The sequence below is a fragment of the Lagenorhynchus albirostris genome, chromosome 3 (assembly GCF_949774975.1).
Source record: "Lagenorhynchus albirostris chromosome 3, mLagAlb1.1, whole genome shotgun sequence".
Classification (NCBI taxonomy): domain Eukaryota; kingdom Metazoa; phylum Chordata; class Mammalia; order Artiodactyla; family Delphinidae; genus Lagenorhynchus; species Lagenorhynchus albirostris.
Genome location: NC_083097.1, coordinates 129,913,268 through 129,937,623, shown reverse-complemented (window position 1 = coordinate 129,937,623; position 24,356 = coordinate 129,913,268). Strand labels below are relative to the sequence as shown.

Sequence of the window (24,356 nt, the reverse complement as noted above, 5' to 3'; positions counted from 1 at the left end):
AAATTTAGCCTTATTTTCCTTATTCCACTGAGAACCTGTGAAAGATTCCTCTGGCTCTGGCCCTTGTCTGCAGCCTGGCACTTGACAGGTATCGCGGCTCTTGGCATCATGGATAAGAGCAAGGGCTCCTTACTCTGAAGCACTTGGTTTGAATCCCACCTCTGCCAATTTATTTGCTGTAGAACCATTGACAACTTAAACTATAAGAGCCTGAGTTTTCTTCATCTATAAAATGAGATAATAGTACTTCTCTTATAGGGCTTCTGTGAAAATCAAATGTGATAAATGGAAAGCACTTAGCACAATGTCTTGCATATAGTAAGTGCTCAATAAGCGGTAGTTATTATTTCACATGTTACATGATGACACCTCTAAGCTTCCCATTGGGTTCAGGTTTCTGCATGTGAGGGAGAGACATCAAAGGACAAGACGGCAAGGTGGCACTGCTTATCTGCCAACTGTTCAGTTTCTGCATGGGTGGTCTCCACATCCATCTGCCTAGCAATGATTGGGAAAGTACTTGATTATTTTATTGCATCTTAATCTCATAAAATTGTGTGAATGGCAAAGTGAAAGTACCAACAGTAGCGATGTGACACGTGCATCTAAAGCAAGTGAGAATGGGAGAAAATGTCTGCAAATCATATATCTGATAAGGGACTTGTATACAGAATATATAAAGAACTCTTACAAGTCAATAATAAAAAGACAAGCCAATTAAAAAGTGGACAAAGGGTTTGAATAGATATTTCTCCAAAGAGCGTATACAAATGGTCAATAAGCACATGAAAAGACGCTCAACATCACTAATCATTAGGGAAATGTAAATGAAAACCACAATGAGATATTACTTTACACAAACTAGGATGGCTACAGTCAATAAGACAGACAACAGCAAGTGTTGGTGAAGCTCTGAAGAAATTGAAACCTGCATCTATTGCTAGGAGGGATGCAAAATGCTGACACCACTTTGGAAAAACAGTTTAGCAGCTACTCAAAATGTTAAACATAGAATTACCAGATGACCTAGCAATTCCACTTTTAGGTATCTACCCAAGAGAAATGAAAGGGTACATCTACACAAAAACCTGTACATGAATGTTCATAGCATTATTCACAATAGCCAAAAACATGGAAACAACCCAACTATCTATCAACTGATGAATGGATAAACAAAATTCTATCGAGAATATGGAATATTATTCATCTACAAAAAGAAATCAAGTACTGATACATGCTACAGTAGGGATAAACCTTGAAAACATTATGCTAAGTGAAAGCCAAACACAAAAGGTCATATATTTCATGATTCTATTTATGTGGAATGTCCAGAAAAGGTAAATCCATAGAGACAGTAAGATTAGCAGTTGCCAACGGCTGAGGGTCTTGGGGTTGGGGGCCGGGGTGGGGAGTGAGCGCTAATGGGTACAGGGCTTCTTTCTAGGGGGACAGAAGTGTTCTGGAATTAGGAAGTGGGGATGGCTGCACAGCCTTGTGAACATACTAAGAACATTGTATTATACACTGTAAATGGGTGAATTACAGCTCAATAAGGCTGTTTAAAAAAGGAAGTATGTGTATCATTAACTCTTTATAATTGATATAGAGATAGAAATAATTAGCTTTCATGTGGAATCAAAAAATGGTACAAATGAACTTGTTTACGAAACAGAGTCAGACGTATAAAACAAACTTGGACGGTTACTAGGAGGGAAGTGGGGGGAGGGATGAATTGGGAGATTGGGATTGACATATACACACTACTGTGTATAAAAATAGATAACTAATAAGAACCAACTGTATAGCGCAGGGAACTCTACTCAATACTCTGTAATGACCTCTGTGGGAAAAAGAATCTAAAAAAGAGTGGATATATGTGTAATTATATATGTATATATGTGATTTTTGTATATATGTATAATTGATTCACTTTGCTGTACAGCAGAAGCTAACAACATTGTAAATCAACTCGACTCCAATAAAAATTTTTAAAAGATAACATTTTACTGACTTAAAACTGGAAAAAAAGAGAAATAACTAGATTGATTGAAAGGAATGAATCTTTAGCCTCCACTGGATGTTCTCAAGCCTGCTTTTTGATTTGTGAAGGAAAATAATCAAATTGAAGTTGTATTAGTCAAGACTGGATATATATCATCAAAGGTTGTGTCCAGAAATGCAAGTGTAATTGCAAGAGTTATACCATATTTTATCACCTAGGAACAGATGTGCTCTGTTGACAGAATGCATTTGTCGTTTGACTTTTGAGATTAGTCACATTTTCAGAAATGAATTTATGTATGGATATAGGGGCCTGTGTATACTCTGTCATGGGGAAGGCAAAAATTCCCTTAGCCCTCTCCACTTCTTTCTTTAACGCTAGGTTACCAAGCAAGTTTCTAAGGAATAATTCAGCTGAGACTAGGAAACTGCATGTAATTATTTGCCTCACTGGAAAATTCTAATGCCCATGAAAAAATCAAGTTTTGATTTATCTATCAATCTTCTGTGAGTGTGATCAGGAAAAAGCCCTGGGTAGCTGTTTTATTTTGGCCCTCACTAAATATGCAACTAACAGTGACATAAAACATGAGTATTAATAAATCTCACAAAACAAAAATTCCAGAGATAGGTATTTGGTTCAACAATAGCTCAACAATTTTCAAAGTCCGAATCAGTTCTGCTAAGAGCTGGGGATAAAATGGTGAGCAGTACAGAAAGAGCATTACCCTCATGAAGTCCAGTGAGGAGAAAGACATCAAACACCTAAATGAAGGAATAAAATAACTAATAATTAAAATAATCCTCATTTGCTAATTTTGGTTTGCAAATTTGCCTACTCACTAAAATGTACTTGTAACCTCAAAACCGATACTTGCTGCACTTTTGAGATCACTTCTGGACGTGTGCATGTGTAGAGTGGAGAAAAATTGGAGTCACCCACCATGCATGTTCCCAGCTGAGGTCAATTCAGCTCTCGCACTGTAAACAAAAGTCCTTCTTGCCATCTTATTCTGGGTTGCACTGTTTACATTTCTGTGCTTTCGTTGATGGCTTTGGTTTAAAATGCCCTGTAAGCATAGTGCTGAGGTACTGCCTAGCGTTCCTAAGCACAGAAGGCTGGGATGTGCCTGACGGAGAAAAGATATATGTTAGATAAGTTTCATTGAGGCATGAGTTATAGTGTTGTTGGCTGTGAGTTCAATGTGAATGGATTAATGATCTATATGAAATGAAGTGTCTTTAAATAGAAATGCACATAAAACAAGGTTATGTATTGATGGCTTGATGAAAATGTGGTGACCAGAGGCTGGCAGGAACCTAATCCTGTGCTTCCCCTAGGAGCGATGGGTCTGTATTTGCTCATTTAGTGTCCATGGTGACTTTATAGAACAAAACTGCTGTGAATCACGAGAACAGACTGTGTTATCAGGATAAGTGTGAGGAGGGGGGCTACAGAGGTGCTGAGAATGAGTGAATGATGTGTGTGGGTCTGTTCTTGATAGAGAAGCCTCTTGGGTGAGGTGACAGTTGGGCTGAGACCCAAAGGATGAAAAGAAGCTGCAGAGCAGGTGGAGAACATTCCAAACAGAGTCCAGCGGGGTCTGGAGGTGGGAAAGCCTTGGCCTGTGTGGGCACCTAAGCCCTGTTAGGACGTGATGGAGAAGCAGGCAGGGGCCAGCTCCAAAGGACCTTTTGGGCCTGGCTATAAAGTTTGGGTTTTATTCTAAAGGCCTGGGGTAAAGCTGCAAGGGTAAAATAGTGCAAACTGCAACCTGTAGGCAGTGCAGCGGGAATCAAGTTATTCTCTTCTCACCTGTCTGTGTCCTTGTTTGTTCTCATCACTAGGCTCTAGAGGTTGCAGGTGGTCCCTTATTTACCTGTCTTTTTCCAGGGCCGAGGACAGAGCTGGGATCAACCACTCTGGGCACAGAGCATGGACCACCACGAGCCCACAGTACATGTTTCAGTATGGTTTGTTGATTGAATTCTGCCGCTGCAGCTGTGAAGCAACCGTAGCGAGGACTCTCCGAGAACCTGGACAAATCTGGAATTTAGGCCTCTGCCTCCCAGGCTGACTGATAGGCCAGCGGTGGGGAAGCTGAGCTCTCAGCTCCAGCAAAGACAGACCCGCCATCCCCTTCTCCCCATCCCCAGGCAGGAGCTGGCAGGAGATCAGACGCTGCTTCAATTTCAAGTAGCTCATGAACGAAGGCTGTAAAGTTGCTAAGAAACCTGCTTTTTCTGAGGGCTCACCGTGTGTTCTTTTGTTTCTATGGCGTTGTGTGTGTGAGAGTGGGTGTGAAGTGTGCCCAGGGCTGTCAGCCTGCCAACCTGAATCAAGTCAGACTTGAAGGCAAGAGCCGCAGGCTGCCCTGAGCACCATTCGGGACGCCAGGTATTGCCAAGCTGGGCAGCCCAGGCATTGAGGGTGAACAAAAGAGGAGACAGCTGCCTGAGGCCGGAGATTGGCAGAGCTGTGAGCAGCTGCAGGAAGGAAGCTTTGGATGCTGAGTCCTGGACCCACTTCACCAGAAGGCCAGAAGCTCGCGGGTGGGAGACACCAATAATAGAACCAGGAGGGGATCTCATCCTGTAGCTGAACTTGGAAAATAAATCCTTAACACAATCTGGGCCATTGCAAAATACTGGATGCAAGATTTGTGGAACTAGAAGATTCCGGGTTGACCATTATCTAATTTGCTCCCCTTCTTCTCATGGTTGCAAGGAGAATCTGAGGCCCAGGGAGGGGAAGGGACTTTCTCAAGGGCACACAGCATATAGCAAACATGGTAGAACTCACTATAGGATCTGTGGGCTGAGAGTGGAGGAAAAAAAGGCCTGAAGTGTAATCTGAAACTAGATTATTCATCCATTTGTCCATTCATCAAATACTTACTGAGTCCTAAGTGCCAGGAGCCCCGAAGTCCCAACCCCACCGCGAGAAAAGAAAAATGCAAACCTTTGAGCACACTGGCAAATTCTCTGAATCTGTTTCCCAATAAGTATGCCAACAACACAAAAGAGCTCCCACTGTGTGTCCGGCTAAGCGCTTTTTTACCTTGGATTCTCCTCTCGCGCTCGCAGACTTGGGAGGATGAGGAACTAAAATGGATGAGAAACGTGATCTTCTCCCGTCACCCGCCTCAGCTGTCAGTGACTTTGAAGAGCACCTGAGGGCCAGTTGCGCTGGATTTGTTTCTCACTCTGCGGGCTCCAGGTGCCTAGTACGTGCCTAGCACCTTGAGCAACTCATTCCTGGCTCTAGACGTCCGTCAAAGTCACAACTGATGCTCTCACTCTGCCCAAACCCTTTAATGGTTCCCGCTGCTTTTAAAATAAAGATCAGTGGGGCTTCCCTGGTGGTACAGTGGTTGAGAGTCCGCCTGCTGTTGCAGGGGACACGGGTTCGTGCCCCGGTCCAGGAAGATCCCACATGCCGTGGAGCGGCTGGGCCCGTGAGCCATGGTCGCTGAGCCTGCGCGTCCGGAGCCTGTGCTCCGCAACGGGAGAGGCCAGAACAGTGAGAGCCCCGCGTACCGCAAAAAAAAAAAAAAAAAAAAAAAAAAAAAAAAAATATATATATATATATATATATATATATATATATATATATATATAAAGATCAGAGACTCGGTAACACGGCCCGCAAGGCCCCGCAGGGCCTGGCTCGGTTTGCCCCTCCTTCTCGTCTCCTCTGTCTCTCCCACTCTGCTCCAGCTCACTGACCTTCATGCCTGTCATGCTCCCCCCACAGGGTCTTTGCCCAGGCTGCCCTTACACCTGGAATGTTCTTCCCACCCTTTATTTCCTAGTAAAATCTTTTTAAAGAAACCATTAAACTGTTTAGAATTCATGGGTGGTAAAAGATTTTTCAAACAACAACAACAACGAACAACACGAGTTACAAAAGACAGTATCTACCTTCGTGTTCCAGGGCTCAAACCTGCCGCAGTGGCCAGCGATCAGAGCCCCCTTTCTGTTAATCAGCCTTCTCCAAGCCGCGGTCCACAGCGCCCTCTAGTGGGCCCTGAACGACAGCACCAGGATAGCTTCTGTTCATGGCCTCCTGCAGCCCCACCCCAAGACTCAGCCACAGGAGCACAGGTGGCGCTGGAAGCATCATCAAAAAACTCACTTCACTGTGTAAAACTGGGACCTAGTTAGCGGGCAGGATTTGCCCAAGATCTCACCGAGTCTGTTGCAGAGCTGGGCCAACCAGTGTTCTTTCCACTACATGGTATTACATAATCGAACACTCAGAAGCATCACAACGCTTTGGTAAGCAGGGACTTGTGGCTCATGGGTGAACATAAGACATGAGCTAAGCTTGTTTCATATTTTCACTGAAATCCTCCACTCGGGGGTGTGGTCTTTGGGTGTAAGACCCCTTGTGGGCTACCTCGCCTAAGTCTGTGAACTCCTTCTGTGCCTCCAACACGGGAACTCCTTCCTCCCTCAGGGCCTTTGCACTGCCTGTTCCCTTTGCCCGGAATGCCCCTCCACCAAGCTGCCTCTTGGCTCGTACACCCTCCTCATATCATCCAGCTCTCACAGAGGCATTCCCTGACTATCCTACCTCACGTTGATCCCTACCCCAGTCTCTAAAATACCTTGTTTATATCCTTCATAGCCCTATTCACACCTGACATCATCGTGGTGAGTTGTCTGAGGTCTGCCTAACTCTCTAGAACGATGGCTGTTGGGAATTTATTCTGGACCTAGCAGAGGCCCTGGGCACTGAGCGGGTGCTCGACGAATACACAGGGAACGATGGACTGGAGAATGGCGCAGGACAAGGAATTAGCCAGAGACCACATTAGAGAAAAGTCTGGAGGTTTACTCAACAACAGTCACAATCACAGTTGTACATGGTAAGTCAGGTCTTCACAAAGGCTCACTTTTCCAGGCAGGAGATGAGAGGTTGGCGGTCTCGAGCTTTCTCTATGGAATCCCAGGTCTGACTTCTCAAGTATTCCTTGCTTGTAATCCCTTTGGGATCCACCTTCAGGCCTGTAACAGAGCAGGACCCTGACCTTGTTGGCTGGCATGGCTGAATCAAAGCCATTTTGGGAGTGGATGTTAAGAGGACCTTGTCGCTTGGAATGTAGGTCCAACTCCCACCCCAAAGGTGACAGTGGGCCTTGGCTCAAGATCAAGTTTGAACAAACATATTACTTGGATTTTCACAAAAATGCATCAGTTGAAAGCAGAAAAGAATTCCAGGACAGAACTCGCACCTTGCCCTTCTCCCACACTTAGAAATCTTCAGAAAACTTAATTAAAAATGCATTGCCTTCTAAGAATTACAAAGGATCACCCAATCTGTGCAAACGAGGGATCCCTGAAGCACGGAGTCCAGATTTCTCAGTTACTACTGTAAAGTGCTTCGCCACTCTTCTGAAACTTCAGAGACGAAAAGTAGACAGATGCACAGAAAGAAATATGGCGTCATCTTCAAGGACATCACCTATTCCTTAAGGAGAAAAAGAAATTCAGCAGGTGGCAAATATAATGTGGACTTTGGGAATCCAACAAGAACTACATCTTCAACAAGAACTGCTCTTTCTCCCCAGGTCCTAAGGTCGTATCTCCCATTAGATCCCTTTTGTGGATGTACTCCCTTCTGCCTCTGAGCTATTTCTTCCAAAAATAGGGAACTGATAGCTCCTGGACTGTTTTAAAAGTTGAAAGCTCCAACCGGAAGCACAAGGTGGAATGGCTTTTCCCACGTGTGCCTGCACACTTAGCCGCCTCCTCCAAGGCCTTGTGCTGACAGTGAAGATGCTCTTTGCATTCCAAAATGTTTCTGGAGTCCCCCTTTGGAAAGGCGGCTGGTGGGCCACACAGGCATGATACTCTCTAGCCACACCCTGTTTTGCGACCCCATGCTCAGAAGAAAGGCTCTAAAGGAGAAAAGGTCCATGTTCTCACACATTACCTGGCTGACAGCACCTCCACAGGCTCCTGGCTGTTTGACTGAGCATCAGCCAGGGTGGAGCAGGGACCTGGATCCTTGAGCCAGGTGGTTTTCCAAAATGAAGACAAAACAATGGGTGGCTAGTATGTGCGATCAGTTGGCCAGTTAACAAACGGACTTCTCTCCTTCCTTCCTTGATTACAGGCTATGTCAAGTCTCAGCACCTACAGATGTGGGCTCGGCAATTACAAATGCCAGAGTGCTCAGAGGACCTGCCCATCCCTCGTTGAGGGTGCAAAGCCAGACTCAAAAGGAGAACCAAAGGATGGAAAAGAGGACGACTGAGGACCGCTTGCTGCTGCTCCTGCTTCCCACATGCGTCCTGTCACCCACTTGGAGTGGGACCATTTGGAAACCTAGCCATTGCTCCGCCCTCCACCTGGGCGTGGGATTGGGGGCTGCAGGCGTGGCTTCCAAACAGGGCCCTCTCCCGGGGGCTGCTGAGGCCTTTCTTGGCCACAGATTAAGTGAGCCATGCAGTTACCCTTTAAATTTGGGGTGTTATTTGCATAAAATGGAATAACTTCTGGCCTCTGGCCCTTGGGAGGCATTGCTGTCTCAGATCCTGCTCTAGGCCCAACGCCTCCTGCTTGAAATTAGACATTAAGAAACACACACTCATCCAACAGGAACTGCACACACCACCAAAAATGTTTCCCCTCCCCCCAACCCCGCCCCTTTATGTCTAGCAAGGCACTAGGAAATGATTCAAGTTTAGGGATTGGCTGTACATTTGCATTTTTTCTTTTTAAAAGGCACAGTTTGTATTTTAATGATGCTGAATTACTCTCTGATGATGAATCCTAACTCAGTTCTCCCATATTGCGACACTCTTGTTATCCTAGATTCTGAAAGGGGTCTCATCTTCGACTCCTTCCTACAGAGGGCCACTTCTAAAGATATAGCACTCCCTTGGAAAAGACACCAGGGATCGACAAGCAGGCTTTGTAAGCACGGGGCTGCCTCTCCTGCGGGCAGGTGGCCAGAGCAGGGCCTGTGCTGAGGCAGAAGTGGAAGTGACACTTTGCCCGCTGCACGCTTAATCGGGGTAGTGGTGGCCGGGAATGTTTACTTCCCTCCCCAGATAATTGACAGCCTTGAGATCAGCCAGCATCTCAAAGGCAGATTCATGGCTCTGCTCCCAGATTTATGTCTCAGTAATTTCATTGGTAAATAACACAGTGGAGAGGCTCGACTCTAATTGGAATACTGATTCAAGGACTTCCTGGGCTAGCTGGCAGAAGCCGTGGGCTGTAGACTGCGATTTCCATGTCTGAATCAGTGGGTGGCAGGCTGGTTACAGAAACACTTCCTATTAGTTTGGGAGCCCTCTGGGAGGCTGACACATAATCAACAAAGCAAAAGGTAAACACAAAGGACCGGCATGGAGCTAGGTACACGTCTGTTCATGGGACACTGGGATCTGTTCTCCACTGCAGGTGTGACCATGGTGGCAGGCTGGCAGGGCTTTAGGTCTGGGCTGAGGACCGTGTCACACCAAGGCCTCCGGTATGAGCTGATGGACACAGGTCTCCTGCCCCCTCCCCCAGCACCACCAACGTTGGACTTCACAGATTGTCTCTAGGCTGGGGGCTGCCTCGAATGTTTTACACTTGGCTGGCTAATCACAGCATCCTAGAAATCCATATTGGATGCTAGAATACCAGAATCCTACGTGTCATTTTAGTTTGTGATCACAGTACAGAGTTCCTTAAAAATTCTAGAATTCCAGATGAGAACCAGAACCACAATGAGTCAGAGGCGAGGCATCTGCCCATGGTCCACCCTGGAGGCCTCCGGACCTCACACCTCTGTTCCTCTCCTGAGGCAGGCAATTGGCCGAGAGAGAGAGAGAGAGAGAGAGAGAGAGAGAGAGAGAGAGAGAGAGAGAGAGAGGGGGGGGGGGTGGGGGGGGGGAGATATGGAAGCACTGATGAGGGAAATTCAGCCAGAATTTCTAATTTGGAGGTTTTCTACTGGGCCCGTGCCACAGGCCCAAGGCCATCTGAAACACAGTCCTGAAAAGCTGGTGGCTGGGCTGTCCTTGTGCCCGGAGAGCGCTAAAATGGGCATTTCGAGTACCCTGAGAGCAAGGGGAGACATCCCGTCTGTCCACGGCTGCAAAGGAATATCTGCGGGTCGCGCTGCTGCCCCCAGGCCTGGCAGCTGGCCAGTGGTCAGTACTGTACACTCGGAGGGCCCGAGGCACGACTTTCGACTGACTGCATCTCCTGGGGCTCTGACAGAGAACAGACGCTGGGCAGGCAAAAATTCAAAGGCTGAAACCAGTGGCCCCGAGAAAGACTTTTTCCCTTCTGCTGCAGATGGGTGGCACTGGTGCTAAAAGCTGCCCCCCCTACAGACAGAATTTGCCTCTCTCTCTGCAGGACTGTCATGTATGAGCCACCTGAAGGCTAGGCAGCCTCAGAGGACTCAGTTTAGGGTGGTCTAGGGCTGCCCTGGCAGTCCTCCTGCATAATGCTCAAGGGAACGTGGTGACAAAGTTGAAAAGGCTCTCCTGGATTTCCATGATGCCGCCAGGGGTGCAGCAGGCTCTGCTCTTGAGCGGGGCCTCTTGTGGGGTCTGCTCTCTATCCCGGCTCCACCACTCTGGGCCTGCAGGGCCAGGCAGACACCTGGCCCAGCTTCAAGCGCCCCCTCTGCCCTGGCCCGGCTGGCCAGCAGCTTTTATGTGACGGAGTCCGCAGAAGCCCTGCCTCTCTTGGGAGAGGGAGGCTGCAGTGAATGCCGGAGAGGACCCTGCCAGGCCTGCCACGGGAACGTGAAGGCTCAGTTGCTATTGAATTTTTCCAAGACTGTTGAGTTGGTGTGTTCAAACAGCCACTGCTGAGTGGGAGAGGAGGGGTTGCAGGTGTTCATGAAGATCCTGTGGTCACGTTCACTGCAGTCCATGCAACTGCCGCTGACGGGGTGATACAGGGTCTGGTCCTGCAAAACAGGCAGGTTATCAGCCGGGCCACGCTGGGAGGTGAACAAACAGCAGCAGCAGTAACAGCAAGGAGGCAGGGAGGCTTGCAGACCTGTCTGGCTCTCCTCTCGAGCACACAGTGGGCACTGCCCGCCTCCCTTGCAGCTGGCCTTGTCACATGCCTAAGCTGTGCCCACTGGGATGCGGGCAGAAGTGATGCCTGCTACTTCTGGGCCGGGGCCCTAATCACTGCCCATCTCCAGTCAAATTTCATTGGCTTTCAAGGTAGTTTTTTTTAAGAAATGGGCTCAGCTGCCAACATTTAAGATTCCAGAGACTTCAAATAAACAGTTGAATTTCTGCTTTCTCTTGATGACTGGAGAGTCGGGCATGGTAGGTCTGTGGAACAAACACGTGAGGGAGGGGCTCTGGGGAGCAGGAATGAGGCATTACATTTTTTTTTTTTTTAAATCGAGCAGGCTTCCCTGTTCCCCCCACACCCTGTCTTACTTTGCGGTACTTCCACAGCTGGTTGCCCTTCATGCTGTGGCAGTCGTAGAGGGTGACGGGGCTGGTGTGGGAGATGGCGTCGAAGCAGAACTTCTTGGTGTGCTGGGGGTCTCCAGGCCGGATGTCCTCTCTCCAGGTGAAGGTGAACACCTGTATACACAGGCACATCGTGAGGTGGACAGCAAAGCTAGGGGACTCTCTTTTTTTGTAACCATGGGGAATTTTAAACACAGGAGTCCAGAAAAAAGTTTATTGACCACACCTGTCCCAGTGACCCAGCTTCGAGGATTACCAACTCACGGCAAATCTTGTTACAGCTTTCCCTCACCATATCTCGCCCACAACGTTATTCTGAAGCAAATCCTGGACATCCTACCACACCAAGTGTCATGACTTCAGTAAATGCCATGATAACAATGAAAAGTTATCACAGAATCTTCCATGTCATCAAATATCTTGAGTTCAAGTGTTCTCAGACTGCCTTATACCTCTCTTTTCACAGTCAGTCTGTTTGAATCAGGATCCAAACCAGGTTCACATATGGTATTTGGTCGATAAACTTTCTTTTCAGCAGCTTTACTGAACAATATTTGGCATGCGATAAATTGCCCACATTTAAGTGTACAGTTTGATACTTTTTTTTTTTTGCGGTACGCAGGCCTCTCACTGTTGCAGCCTCTCCCGTTGCGGAGCACAGGCTCCGGACGCGCAGGCTCAGCGGCCATGGCTCACGGGCCCAGCCACTCCGCAGCATGTGGGATCTTCCCGGACCGGGGCACGAACCCATGTCCCCTGCATCGGCAGGCAGACTCTCAACCACTGCGCCACCAGGGAAGCCCCGTGTTTGATACATTTTGACATAGTTGACACCGTGAAACCATCATCATCATCAAGGTAGTGGACGTATCCATCACCCCAAAAGCACCCTCACGTGCCTCTGTAATCTTTTCCTCCTGTCCCTCTCCACTCCTCATGCCCCTAGGCAATCACTCCTCTGCTTCCCATCACTAGAGATTAGTTCACAATTTCTAGAATTTTATATAAAAGGAATCAGACAGTATGTATTTTTTTGTCTGATTTATTTCACTCAACACAATTCTGTTGAGATTCATCCATGTTATAACAACATTTATTAGTAGTTCATTCCTTGTTATGGTCAAGTATTATTTCACTGCATGGTACTCAGTTTACCTGTTCTTGGACATTTGGGTTGTTTTCAGTTTTTGGTTACTTCAACTAGAGTTGCTATGAACACATGTGTACCAGCCACTGTATGGACGTATACATAATTTCTTCCCTCGTGGATAAATCCCTTGAAAAGGGATGCCTGGATCCATGTGTAACTTTCTAAGAAACTGCCAAACTGGTTTCCAAAGTGGTTGTACCAGTCGCACTCCCACCAGCAGTGTGTGCATGGTTCCAATTCATCTACATCCTTGCCAACCCTTGGTATGGTCAGTCTTTTTAATAGATTATCATTTTAATTTCCATTTCTCTAATAACTATGAACTTAAGCATGTTTGATGTGTTTATTTGCCACTGACATGCCTTCTTTGCTAAAAATGTCTGTACATACCTTTTGCCCATTTTTAAATTGCCTTTCTTATTTTCTTATTAAGTTTTGAGAAATTTTATACTCTAAATATAAGTTCTTTATCAGATATACGCTTTGTAAACATTTTCTCTCTGTCTGTAGTTTGCTTTTCTATTTTCTCAACAGTATCTTTTAAAGAACAGAAGTTTTTCATTTTGAAGAAGTCCAATTTATCAATTTTTTTCTTTTCTGAATTGTCTTTTGGTGTTGTATCTAAGAAATCATGGCTTGGGTTACCAAGGTCCCAAACACTTTGCCTATGTTTTCTTCTCAAATATTTTGTTTTAGGTTTTACGTTTAGGTCAATGCTCCATTTTGAGTTAATTTTTGTATATAGTCTAAGGTATTTATTGAAAAAATTTTTTTGCATATGGATATGCACCACTTGTTGAAAAGATTATATTTTGTGCACTAAATTTCCTTTGAACATCTGCAAAAGTTGGTTGTCCACATACGTGTGGATCTATTTTTGGACTCTCTATTCTGTTCCATTTATCTTTCTTTTTTTTTTTTTTTTTTTGCGGTACGCGGGCCTCTTACTGTTGTGGCCTCTCCCGTTGCGGAGCACAGGCTCCGGACGCGCAGGCTCAGCGGCCATGGCTCACGGGCCCAGCCGCTCCGCGGCATGTGGGATCTTCCCGGACCGGGGCACGGACCCGTGTCCCCTGCATCGGCAGGCGGACTCTCAACCACTGCGTCACCAGGGAAGCCCCATTTACCTTTCTTTATGTCAATATGACACCTTTAATTACTGACATTTTACGATACATCTTGAAATCAGTGTTAGTCTTTAACTTTGTACTTCTTTTGAAATTTTGTTTTGGCTATTCTAGGTCCTGTCCATTTTCCATATGAATTTTAGAATCAGTTTTTCAATTTTTACAAAAAAGCCTACTACAATGTTAGGATTCTGTTGAATTTATATATTTCTTTGGATAGAATTGATATCAATTATTGAGTCTACCAACCTATGAACACGGTATGTATCTTCATTTATTTAGAACTTCTTTAGTTTCTATCAGCAATATTTTGTAGTTTTCGGTACACAGGTTTTTCACATCTTTTGTCAGTTTCACACCTGAGTATTTCATATTTTTTGTCATTGTAAATGCTTGTTTTTAATTTTAACTTCTGATTCTTCATTATTAGTATATAGAGAAAAAACTGACTTTTGTATCATGCAACTTTACTAAACTCAGCTATTAGTTCTGGTAGCTTCTCTGTAGATTTTATTGAATTTTCTACATAGATGATCACATACTCTGCAAATAAAGACAGTTTTTGTTCTTTACTTCCCACTTGGATGAAATTATTCTTTTCTTGCCACAGGTTAGAACCTCCAGAACACTGTCAAATAGAAATGATAAGGTTGGAATCCCTGTCTTGTTCCTGATCTTAGTGGGAAAGCATTCAGATTTTTACCATGAAATATGATGTTAGCTGTAGAATTTTTACAGATGCCCTTTATCAAGTTGAAGAAGTTCCTTTCTAGTCCTGGTTTGCTGAGAGTTTTTACTAGAAATGGATGTTAGATTTTGTCAAATGGTTTTTCTAGGTGTGCTGAGGTGATCATATGGTTTTCTTTTTCATTTTGTTAATGGTGAATCATATTGATTAATTTTCTAATGTTAAACCAACCATTCATTCCTGGGATAAATTACACTTAGCCATGATGTATTACCCTTTTCATATATTGTTGGATATAATTTTCTAAACTTTTGTTTAGAACTTTTGCATTATGTTCATGAGGGATATTTCTCTGTGGTTTTCTTATAATGTTTTAGTCTGGTTTTGCTATTAAGGTAATGCTGGCCTCATAAAATGAGGTGGGACGTATTCCCTCCTTTTCCGGAAGAGTTTCTGTAGAATCAGTAACTTATCTTCTTTAAGCATTTGAGAGAATTCACCAGTAAATCTATCTGAGCCTGTAATTTTCTTTGTGGGAATATTTTCAACTACAATGTCAATTTCTTTGATAGAACCAGGGTGTTTTCCACTCGGGCTGGTGAGAACAGGCATTATTCCTGGCTCAGGTCAGTAAGAGCACTATATCACACCCCCATCATCACTGGCTCAGGAAACCCAACATGTGAGAGCTCCAGGACTTCTACAGAACTCTTGGGAAGGACATGCCTTTTCACTGAGGGGCTGGCAGCCTATGCTGCTGGTGGTCACATCTGCCACCACATGGGAAGACAGCCAGGTTAAGAATGGAGCCAACGGAGAGGGAAGCAGAGTTGAGACCCTAGAGAGATCCTGATGACATCATCTAGACTTTTCAGTGACACCAGCCGGTAACTCCCTCTTTCTGTTGATGGCCACTTGGGCTGGGTGTCTGTCATTTGTAACCAACAGTCCAGACTGATGTGCAGGGTTCCTCTTTCCAAGGTGCTCAGGAGGCTCTTATAATGCGTACCCTGGGCTGACCTGTGATTCATCTTTTTGGCCGTGCTATGTGAGATCTTAGCTCCCCAACCAGGATCGAACCCACGCCCCCTGAATTGGAAGCATAGAGTCTTTTTAAAAAATTTTTGGCTGCGTTGGGTCTTCTTTGCTGCGTGTGGGCTTTCTTTAGTTGCGGCGAGCGGGGGCTACTCTTCGTTGCGGTGTGTGGGCTTCTCACTGTGGTGGCTTCTCTTGTTGCGGAGCATGGGCTCTAGGGTGCACGGGCTTCAGTAGCTGTGGCACGCGGGCTCAGTAGTTGTGGTGCGCGGGCTCTAGAGCACAGGCTCGGTAGCTGTGGTGCACGGGCTTAGTTGCTCCGCAGCATGTGGGATCTTCCTGGAGCAGGGCTCGAACCCGTGTCCCCTGCATTGGCAGGTGGATTCTTAACCACTGCGCCACCAGGGAAGTCCCGAGACTCATCGTTGACCCGTGGCCTCTCCCTCCCGGTCCTGACCATGTGAGCACTGCAGGCCGCGATGGCACAGAGAGCCCGACTACTGGTCCTGAGGAGCGGCCCTTACCTGCATGTTGTTCCAGGCGGCCTCCCCTCGGCCCCGGACGCAGTTCTCCAGCCTCAGTGGGGAGCCCAGGGCCCCATGTTTCGTGTCTGCACACAGCCCTGTGCCCACATTGCGGATCTGGACAAGAAAGAAGCAAAGAGTGGACCAGTTAGCCACCTCGAGATACCTGCCTGGGCCCCTGCTGGGGTGGGGGGAGGGAAACGAGGCAGAGGCATCGCATGGGCTGAGTGCTGGATTATCCTAATAAAGCTTGCCCTGGGTTGGTGGGTGGGCCCTGAGCCTCTCGATAAAGGAACACAGAGAGCTGCTCCGCTAAACCCTGCTTTGTCTTAGAGCACGCAGAGTCCTGGGGCGGTAGGGGGTGCCTGGAGGGGAGGGGCTGTTGAAAGGAGGATTCCCCGGCTCCTCTCCCAGAGAATTTGACCCAACAGGTCCAGGGATCAAATCTTTCCCTCATTCCAGGTGATCTAGAGACTATGCCTTGAAAACCACTCTAGAAAAGGTGTAGGGTCTTTGCTGTGGGACCTTGGAGACTCTGCCTTTTAGGGCGGGTGAATGGGAAGATCCAAAGAACAACAGTGGTCTCACTAAGATGGGTGGGGGCGTGTGGGGAAGAGCACCGTGGGGGTGTGGAGGCCCCGGCAATCGCGTGGCCAGCCAGCACGGACAGCAGGCAAGCCACCGTGCCAGGTGCCGGCATCACATCGTGCAGCTCCTACTTCACAGACGTGGCTCCTCGTTCGACTGAGGGGGAGGGGGTGTCGGGGCTCAGAAAAGGTCAACTCCAATGTCCGGCTGCAGGGGTCTGACCACCCAGCTGCCGTGTTCTGCATCCACCACCGTGTCCGAGAGGAGGCCACGCTCCCCGGCGCTGCCCCCAGCCAGCGTTTGAGGGAGGCAGGCCCGCCCCCGGGAGATGCGCGCTCCACGGGCAGGTGATTTGGCCAGAAGACTGCCTGTTAACACGGCCAGACTTCAGTAGAGCCTCACTGCAGGCTGGGGCCCTTCTTCCACAGCATCACGGTCTGACGGCTCTCCCCGCCTCCCTGCTCAATTCTTTCCTCAAGTGTTGCCCCAGTAAGTCTCTTGCACGTCTAGTCCCATCTTGGTGTCTGCTTCTCGCAGGACCTGAACAAACACGGGGGAGAAAGCCAATAGAGTGGCAAAGAAATGAAGAGCTTCATGAGGGAAATCAAGATGACACCTTGTCTAGAAAACTCGTGCTGGTGTTGGGCGGGGCTAGGCAGATGGCTTAGTTGGGAACGGCCCCTCTAAGTTGCTGTGTGAATCTGAACAAGTAACATGTGATGTTTCTGCCGGCCCAACGCGTGTCTCTCCACCTCTGGTAAAAATGCCCTGATTTTCCACAGGGCCACGGCTCCTGGCCCATCCCGTGGCCAGAGCACCCATCCTACCCTTGCTTCCCCCTTCTTCCAATGGCCACAGTGATTGGTGCAGGATCCAAGGATAAGATTTCAATCCTGGACCTTTGCTGGCTCCACTGGGAAAGAGGTCTTTACTTTCTGCTGGGTTGCGCCAAGCTTGGGATTTCTCAGCCTGAAGCTTCTGGGAGCCAATCTTGCTACTCGCGGCGTGAGGCCAACACAAAAGGAAGCGCAGTTAAGCAGGAGAAAAAGAGACTGACATCATTTGAGCTCCCTGGATCCAGGTGTTCACAGCTGAAGCCACAGCTATCCAAGGTTCCTGTGAGAATCAATAAATCCCCCCTTATCACTTTAAAATGGACTTCTGTCACTTAAAACAGGCGCGCCAATGCTTATGCTTCCCCTCCACAAGCCCCCATATATCCATCTCTAAGCGAGTGGGTGCTCTCAACCGGAGCCAGGAGCCACGCCCAGGATGTGGTGACGGACTGTCTGCCTCCTCCAGCAGGACCAGCTCCATGGGTGTGTGACAAGGGCAACGGCACAGGGTCCCTCACTCAGAGTCTGTGTTTGTTTTTTAATACATTTATTTATGGCTGTGCTGGGTCTTTGTTGCTGCTCACGGGCTTTCTCTAGTTGCGTTGCGCAGGCTTCTCATTGCAGGGGCTTCTCTTTGTTGTGGAGCACGGGCTCCCGTAGTTGCGGCACGCGGGCTCAGGAGTTGTGGCTCGCGGGCTCTAGAGCATAGGCTCAGTAGTTGTGGTGCATGGGCTTAGCTGCTCCGTGTCATGTGGGATCTTCCCGGACCAGGGCTCGAACCCGTGTCCCCTGCATTGGCAGGCGGATTCTCAACCACTGCACCACCAGGGAAGTCCTGTGTTTGGTTTAAAGCTCTGCTGTCACTGTCTTCAACTTTCTAGTAATTTTATCTTTGAAACCTGCAAGTGAAATCTGATGGGGCAATAGAGCACGCACGTGAGCAGAGGAGACACATGCTCTATGAGCATCTGCCGGTCCTTTCTGCCAAGTTCACAGACAGCGACTGTGAGTCCCTGCAAGCACAGAATCCTGGGGTCCCACATGCAGGGGAGTTCAGCAGGACTCAAAGGGAGAACAGGGTGAGTGTGTCGTGGCTGTGACTCAGTGGGGGCGCTGGCATGTCCCAGAGGCCACGCCCTCCTTTCCAATCAGAACTGGCTTCAGCTGCACGAAGAGGAATGCTGGTCAAAGACACAGGAGGGACTGGGGAGCTCTATCGTGTCCTTTCTGTGATGCTTCTCTGGATGAGCCAACTACTTCAGCAGCAGATAACAGCACAGAAGCAAGGGGAAGGAGGGGGCAACCCACAGTTCCTTTCCCTTCAGTTCTTTCTCATTCATCAGTAAGCCCGAGGTAGAGACAGTTGATAGGACGTGTACATTATCAAGAAGTGAAATAAAAACAGCTGAGTTAGTTTTGTGCAGTGTTTCCACTGCTCTGGTAAAAAATACAAACGCGTGGACAAGGTTTGAAATACAGAGTGTGAAATTTCACCAACTGTGCACGAGTTAAATGCTCTCGTTGCCTTTAACACTGGCACTGCAGAATATAAAGATGAATGGTAAAATTCACACTAATCATTTAAAGTTTTAATTTTTCTCTACTTATAACATTCAAAAGCAAACAAACAAAAACACCACCGCAAGGCTAAGAGACCACCGAAAGAAAGTAAAAAGTTTTATATTTTATACCTCTACTGGCACTTTTTAGATGACGATAAGTTTTTGTTTTTTAAAAAAAAATTTTTACTGAAATATAGTTGGTTTACAATGCTGTGTTACCGGCACTTTTTTCTCTGACCTGTGGACCTGGGGTCTGCACGTGCATTTTGCGCCGGGCCCTAATTATGTGGCTTGCCTGGCCCTTCAGACTCACCTCACCCCACGCTGCAGCCGGGGGCTCCACAGGTGGGTAGAATTTGGGCAGGTCCCAGGCGATCTTGGTCATAAACCACTTGAAACTCTTGCAGTTAAGGGAGCTGCGGAGCTTTTTCTGTGCAGTTACATCTCCAGCGGAGAGGTGGCGGTACTCGGGCCGGCGCTGGTAGATGTGCTCCGCGTACTCGTCCATCCACACCTCCGCCACTCGCTTCAGGTTCTGGAGGGGATAGGCAGGTGCAAGGGTCAGGCTCTCCGAAGGACCGAGGAGAAAAGTGGGTACAAAGGGTCCTGGAGGTGAAGGTCAACCTTTCTTATTTTATGCTGCATCACGGACCACAGCCCCACCGTGTTTTTAAGTCTTCTATATTTATTATTTATGCATGTTTTAAGGACTCTGCAACTTACGGTTGAATAATACACTGCTGCTGGTTTTCTTGCCCATCTTGCATCCCCTCTTTTTCTACAGATCGCCTCCCACTGATTTTCCTTTGAGGACCCACCTCTGCCTCACTATTACCTCCTGTGGCTGAAGGAAAGGCATGTGACCCAGCCTGGCCAATGGGAATATAGATAGCCCATACATAGGGATTGGCCAGCAGTGGGCATGTGACCTGGGCCAAGCCAATCAGAATCGAGAGGCATCAGTCCCGGATTTTTTTTTTTTTTGATAACTATGGGGAAGAATTGCTGGGTAAGATCTGGTGGGTAAGATGCCGAGAGCTGCTGGGCCATTTGGAAAGCCTGTCCAAGGTTGAAGTCAACCCAGAATGAGGCAGAGCTGAGGGTTAGAACCAGGAACACATTGCTTCTTTTGGTTCCTGAATCCAGCCATGTCTGAAGCCAGAACTACCTCAGAGCTTTCCATTTACATGAGTCAGTAAATTTCCTTTCTGCTTAACCCAATTTGAGTTGGGTTTTGTCACATTTAACTAAGAGTGCTGCCCAAGTTGCCTTGTAAAAACGAATTATAATTTGCAACCAGAAGGTAAAATTCCCTCAGCAGCTGGAATTTTTAACAATCCTTTGAGGTGTTAAGGTTGCTACTTTGATTACAAAACACAAAGATAATCAATAAAAAATGACAACCATATTACTGGCAAGTAGAGGCAGCAGCAGGTGAGGAAACATCCTGTTTGTGAGTAGACTTGGAGGAGAGGAAAAGTGAATTCTTCTGTGTAACTGTGATGAAAATCCCTCACTCCACCTGCCGTGTAGATCCCATCTGCGGAGAACCTCTTACTTTTCTTGGAAGAGCAAAGCATCACGGTTCAGGGGAAATTCCCTGCTCCCAACATCTTCCTCCAACCCCAGGCTGTTGCCAGGATATCTCCCCTGCTTTAATTCTCTAGGCTTTATCATATCATTTTCCCCCTACTGCAATCCAGATTTCCTTCTGAAGGGTAAAAGCAAGTTAGCACTTTAGGCTGTTATCAATCACTCACACCTTACTGTAAATGACTGCCCTAGAAGCAGAAGGTAAGGCTGTGGCTGGCAAATGTTTTCTGTACAGGGCGAGACAGTAAATATTTTAGGCTTTGCAGACCATGTGGTCTCAACTCTGATATAGCTATAAAGCAGCCCTAGACACTACGTAAGTGAATGGGTGTGGCTGTCAACATTTATGGACACTGAAATTTGATTTTTTCATATGTCACAACGTATTATTATTCTTTTGATTTTTTCCCCCCTCAGCTATTTAAAAATGTAAAAACCATTCTTAGCTTACGGGTCACACAAAAATAGTTTGCCAGCTCCTGAGTAAGGAGGAAGGAAGCTCACAGGAGGAAGGCCCTGGTATCGAAGCCCAAATCCACCAACTCCTCACTTTTGCTGGCTCTGAGTTTGGGACTGGGAAACTACAAAATTTCCTTGCCACTGTCTCGTTTTTTCTGAGTGCTGAAGAGGTCAACAGTGGGTCAGAAATCAGTTCAGGAACACTGTTATCCCCCTCAGGCCCCTGCAGAGCAGAGGCTGGGTTTAATTTAAAACCGTGCCCAGAGGAAGCTGAAGACCTAAGCGGGGGCCGGCACATCTGAAGAGTCTCCTTTTCCTGCCTTGCCACCCAGGTCCTCTGGCTCACTGTCTGATTTGCTCAAGCCACAGGGACGATGAGAGACCACCGTGGTTTCTTCTCCAACCACAGGCAAGGATGGCCAATCTGACCAAGGAAAGGTGTTGAAGTTCACCAGGATTCTTTTTAAAGGATCAAATCAAATAATATTCTAATTTAAAATGATACTTAAATTACAATTTTATTGAATATTGCATTCTCCATACATGGCTTAGTAAGTCATTTCTCCCAGATCTTGAACTTTTGTACAGTTACTGGGCCAGAGTAAGGGACTTTACGTTTATTTCTATTACCTCTCCCCTTGCTAGAGTCATGAAAAGGACTCTGGGATTTTAGCAGGCGGTGTGCTCCTCTTATCCCTACTCCTAACACCTTCCTAGTTCTGGGTCCCAGTCCTGTCTGAGGCCCCCCTGCTTTTCTTGAGTTTGGATCACAGAGAATTGTCCAGAATCTTGGAATAAGTCTCCAAACAAAAATCAACTTTTGTTTTGCCAAGTTTGGGAGGGTTTCTGTTACTGCCTTCCCAAAGACCCCTTGCCCAGAAGCACAGACGAGAAGGATCTTAGCAAATTTAGTAAATAAATTAAGACTGGCTACTTCTTCTTGAGGCAGGCAAGCTGGTGGCCAGTTCATCCTTCCTGAATCGCTGCTCCACTGCTCCCTGGCTTTTTGTCCTTCTGGAATCTGTACACCTTTAGTAAGACTTTGGTTTCCCTCTTTATCTGGCTCTCTTGGGGCTTTTAGGATACCTCTCCTCAAATCTATCGGTATGATGTTCTAGGAGACAACACTCTAGAAGGATCTGGTTGTTAAAACACTGAACAAACATGTAAAATATGATCTGCAACTAAGACAGGGTAGTTAGAGATTGTAACAAAAAGTTAGGAGAGCTTGATTCAGGCACCTTTGGTCCTACCAACCTACATGGGCGCTGCTCAGACTGAACTGGTTTAAAGTCAACAGGAGACTGATTCAGTCTGAATCAGGTGAAAAATCAGGTGAAAGAAGGAGTTAAAATGTGAAAACACAGAATTCAGATAAGACACTGAAATCACCTTTCCAGTCTTGCCAGTATTGATGCTGACACTAATACTGCTAATGACAACAGCAGTCGCTATTTAAAGGACGACCCCTCTGTGCCAGGCACTGGTCAGACCTAAGTGGGTTTGAATTATGGCTCTAGTTTCTTTGTGTCTCTACATTTCACTGTCCTCATCTCTAAAATGGGGATTAAAAACAAGTGAGATAAGTATGTAAGATACTTTGCACAATGCCTGGCTTAGGAAGTTTTTAATGTGTTACTACAGTTCATCTGTGGATCTATGAACAGGTGGTGGTGGTGTGTCTTTACCGGGCGAGTCTTATATCAATACGTGACAGCGCTGGATAGGGAAAGGATGCTTTTGGGAGTGGTCCTGCTCAGGGGTCAGAGGACTGTCCTAATGGTTCCACAGTACCTAGTAGTTGGAAGAGTCGCTGTCTTGGGCTTACTGAGCGACTCTGCGGTTTTCCCGCGTGGCTCCTTCCTCTGGGGTTGCCAACGGTATTTCAGATGAAACGTGATTCCTGCCTCTCCTGCTGAACTAGACCTCGCACCCCACGTGAGAGGGCTGTCCCAAGCGCGGATGGCTGGCACGGCTGTCGTTGGAATCTTCGACCACTAGAGGGCGTTGCTGGCTCTCTTTTTCCTCAACGCCGGTCCCCATAGCAACGCCGGTCCCCATAGCAGCCCCGGCCGCCTCCAGAGCCCAGCATCCCACCCTTGGATGGAGCCCGGGGAGACAGCTGCCTCTCTGAGCCTCTTGGTCTTTCTTGTAAGTCGCAGGACAAGGGCCCTTCCGAGACCCAGAGGCTACAATTCTGCACGTCGTTGATTGTCAGGTGATGGGGGAAGGGGAGGCAGTGGACTGGGCAGAAGGAGGCTGTGTGGACTGAAGCCAAACAGGCTCGCGGGAGGGGTGTGTGTGGGGGTGTGGGCGCTGTCGGGAGGGGTCTTCTCGGGTTGAGGTGGGGGGTCTCCAACAGGCAAATCTGTGTGGTGACCTTTCCAGATCCCACCAAATCTCCCTGCGGCTCTCTTTACCCTCTGGGGACCCTCCCACCTCTTCTTTGTTCTTTTGGGGTCACCCTGATTTTTTTCAAGACCCTTAAGATTTTAAAATTTTGTTATTAAGGTTTAGTGAAATATTAATAACACAAAACAAAAACTTCTGGCTTACATTTCCGTTTGTAGATAGTGCCACTTTAATTCGACCAATGACTGATACAAACCATTTTAAGGCACTAAAACAGTTTGACACAGAATTTTTGGCATGAAAGTGGAGAGGCGGTGAGAAGAGAAAGACGCTAACATTTATTAACCGTCGCTGTGCCAGGAGCTTTTAAGTGCCATCTCAGTCTTTCCCAAACACACCACTCCACCTGTATTACATTTTACCCAACATGTTTCTTTAAATCATCCCTAGTCTAACTCTGTACCTACTTTAGCTTTATCCTAAGTAATAATGTCAGTGAAATCATGAATTTGCTACACTAATCCACATTAATTTCAACACATGGAAATAAAAATGTTGACCACCTAAAATCACCTTATTGGTCACACTTTGGGAAACTGCATTACCTCCTTAATTCTCCCGGCCATGCTAAGAGTTGGAAAAAAATGAGCTTCCTTGAAGCAAAGGAGTAAACAGAGCCTTAGAGCAACCCTTCCAAGGTCACAGAGCTAATAAGTGATTAAGCAGGGCTTTAAGTCAGTTCTTCTATGTTTATTTATGTTTGCCACACTGCGAGGCTTGTGGGATCTTAGTTCCCCAGCCAGGGCTTGAACCCATACCCTCAGCCTTGAAAGTGCGGAGTCCCAACCACTGGACCGCCAGGGAATTCGCATAAGTAATTTCTTTTAAACTGGATTTCACCTGGAGGGTGGGGGGAGGGGCACATCCTCACTCCTAGGGACCATTAGGCCTAGGGCATGGGGTGTCTCTGCTCCGCCGATGGTCGT

General features: G+C 47.1%; 1 protein-coding gene across 7 annotated transcripts in view; it reads right to left on the bottom strand.

The window, feature by feature from the left end:
* Positions 1 to 6,820: 6,820 nt before the first annotated feature.
* GALNT10 (polypeptide N-acetylgalactosaminyltransferase 10) overlaps positions 6,821 to 24,356 on the bottom strand; it is a 229,855-nt gene continuing 212,319 nt past the window's right edge. For 3 of the 7 annotated variants that reach the window (XM_060144071.1, XM_060144072.1, XM_060144076.1), the window contains 4 exons: positions 19,280 to 19,501; positions 15,981 to 16,097; positions 11,421 to 11,570; positions 6,821 to 10,930 (listed from right to left, as the gene is read on the bottom strand). In XM_060144071.1, the coding sequence (XP_060000054.1) occupies positions 10,772 to 10,930; positions 11,421 to 11,570; positions 15,981 to 16,097; positions 19,280 to 19,501 (648 nt within the window). In that variant the 3' untranslated portion in view covers positions 6,821 to 10,771. The remainder of the gene's footprint in view (positions 10,931 to 11,420; positions 11,571 to 15,980; positions 16,098 to 19,279; positions 19,502 to 24,356) is intronic. The other 4 variants (XR_009539646.1, XM_060144073.1, XM_060144075.1 and 1 more) reach the window with 4 other exon arrangements.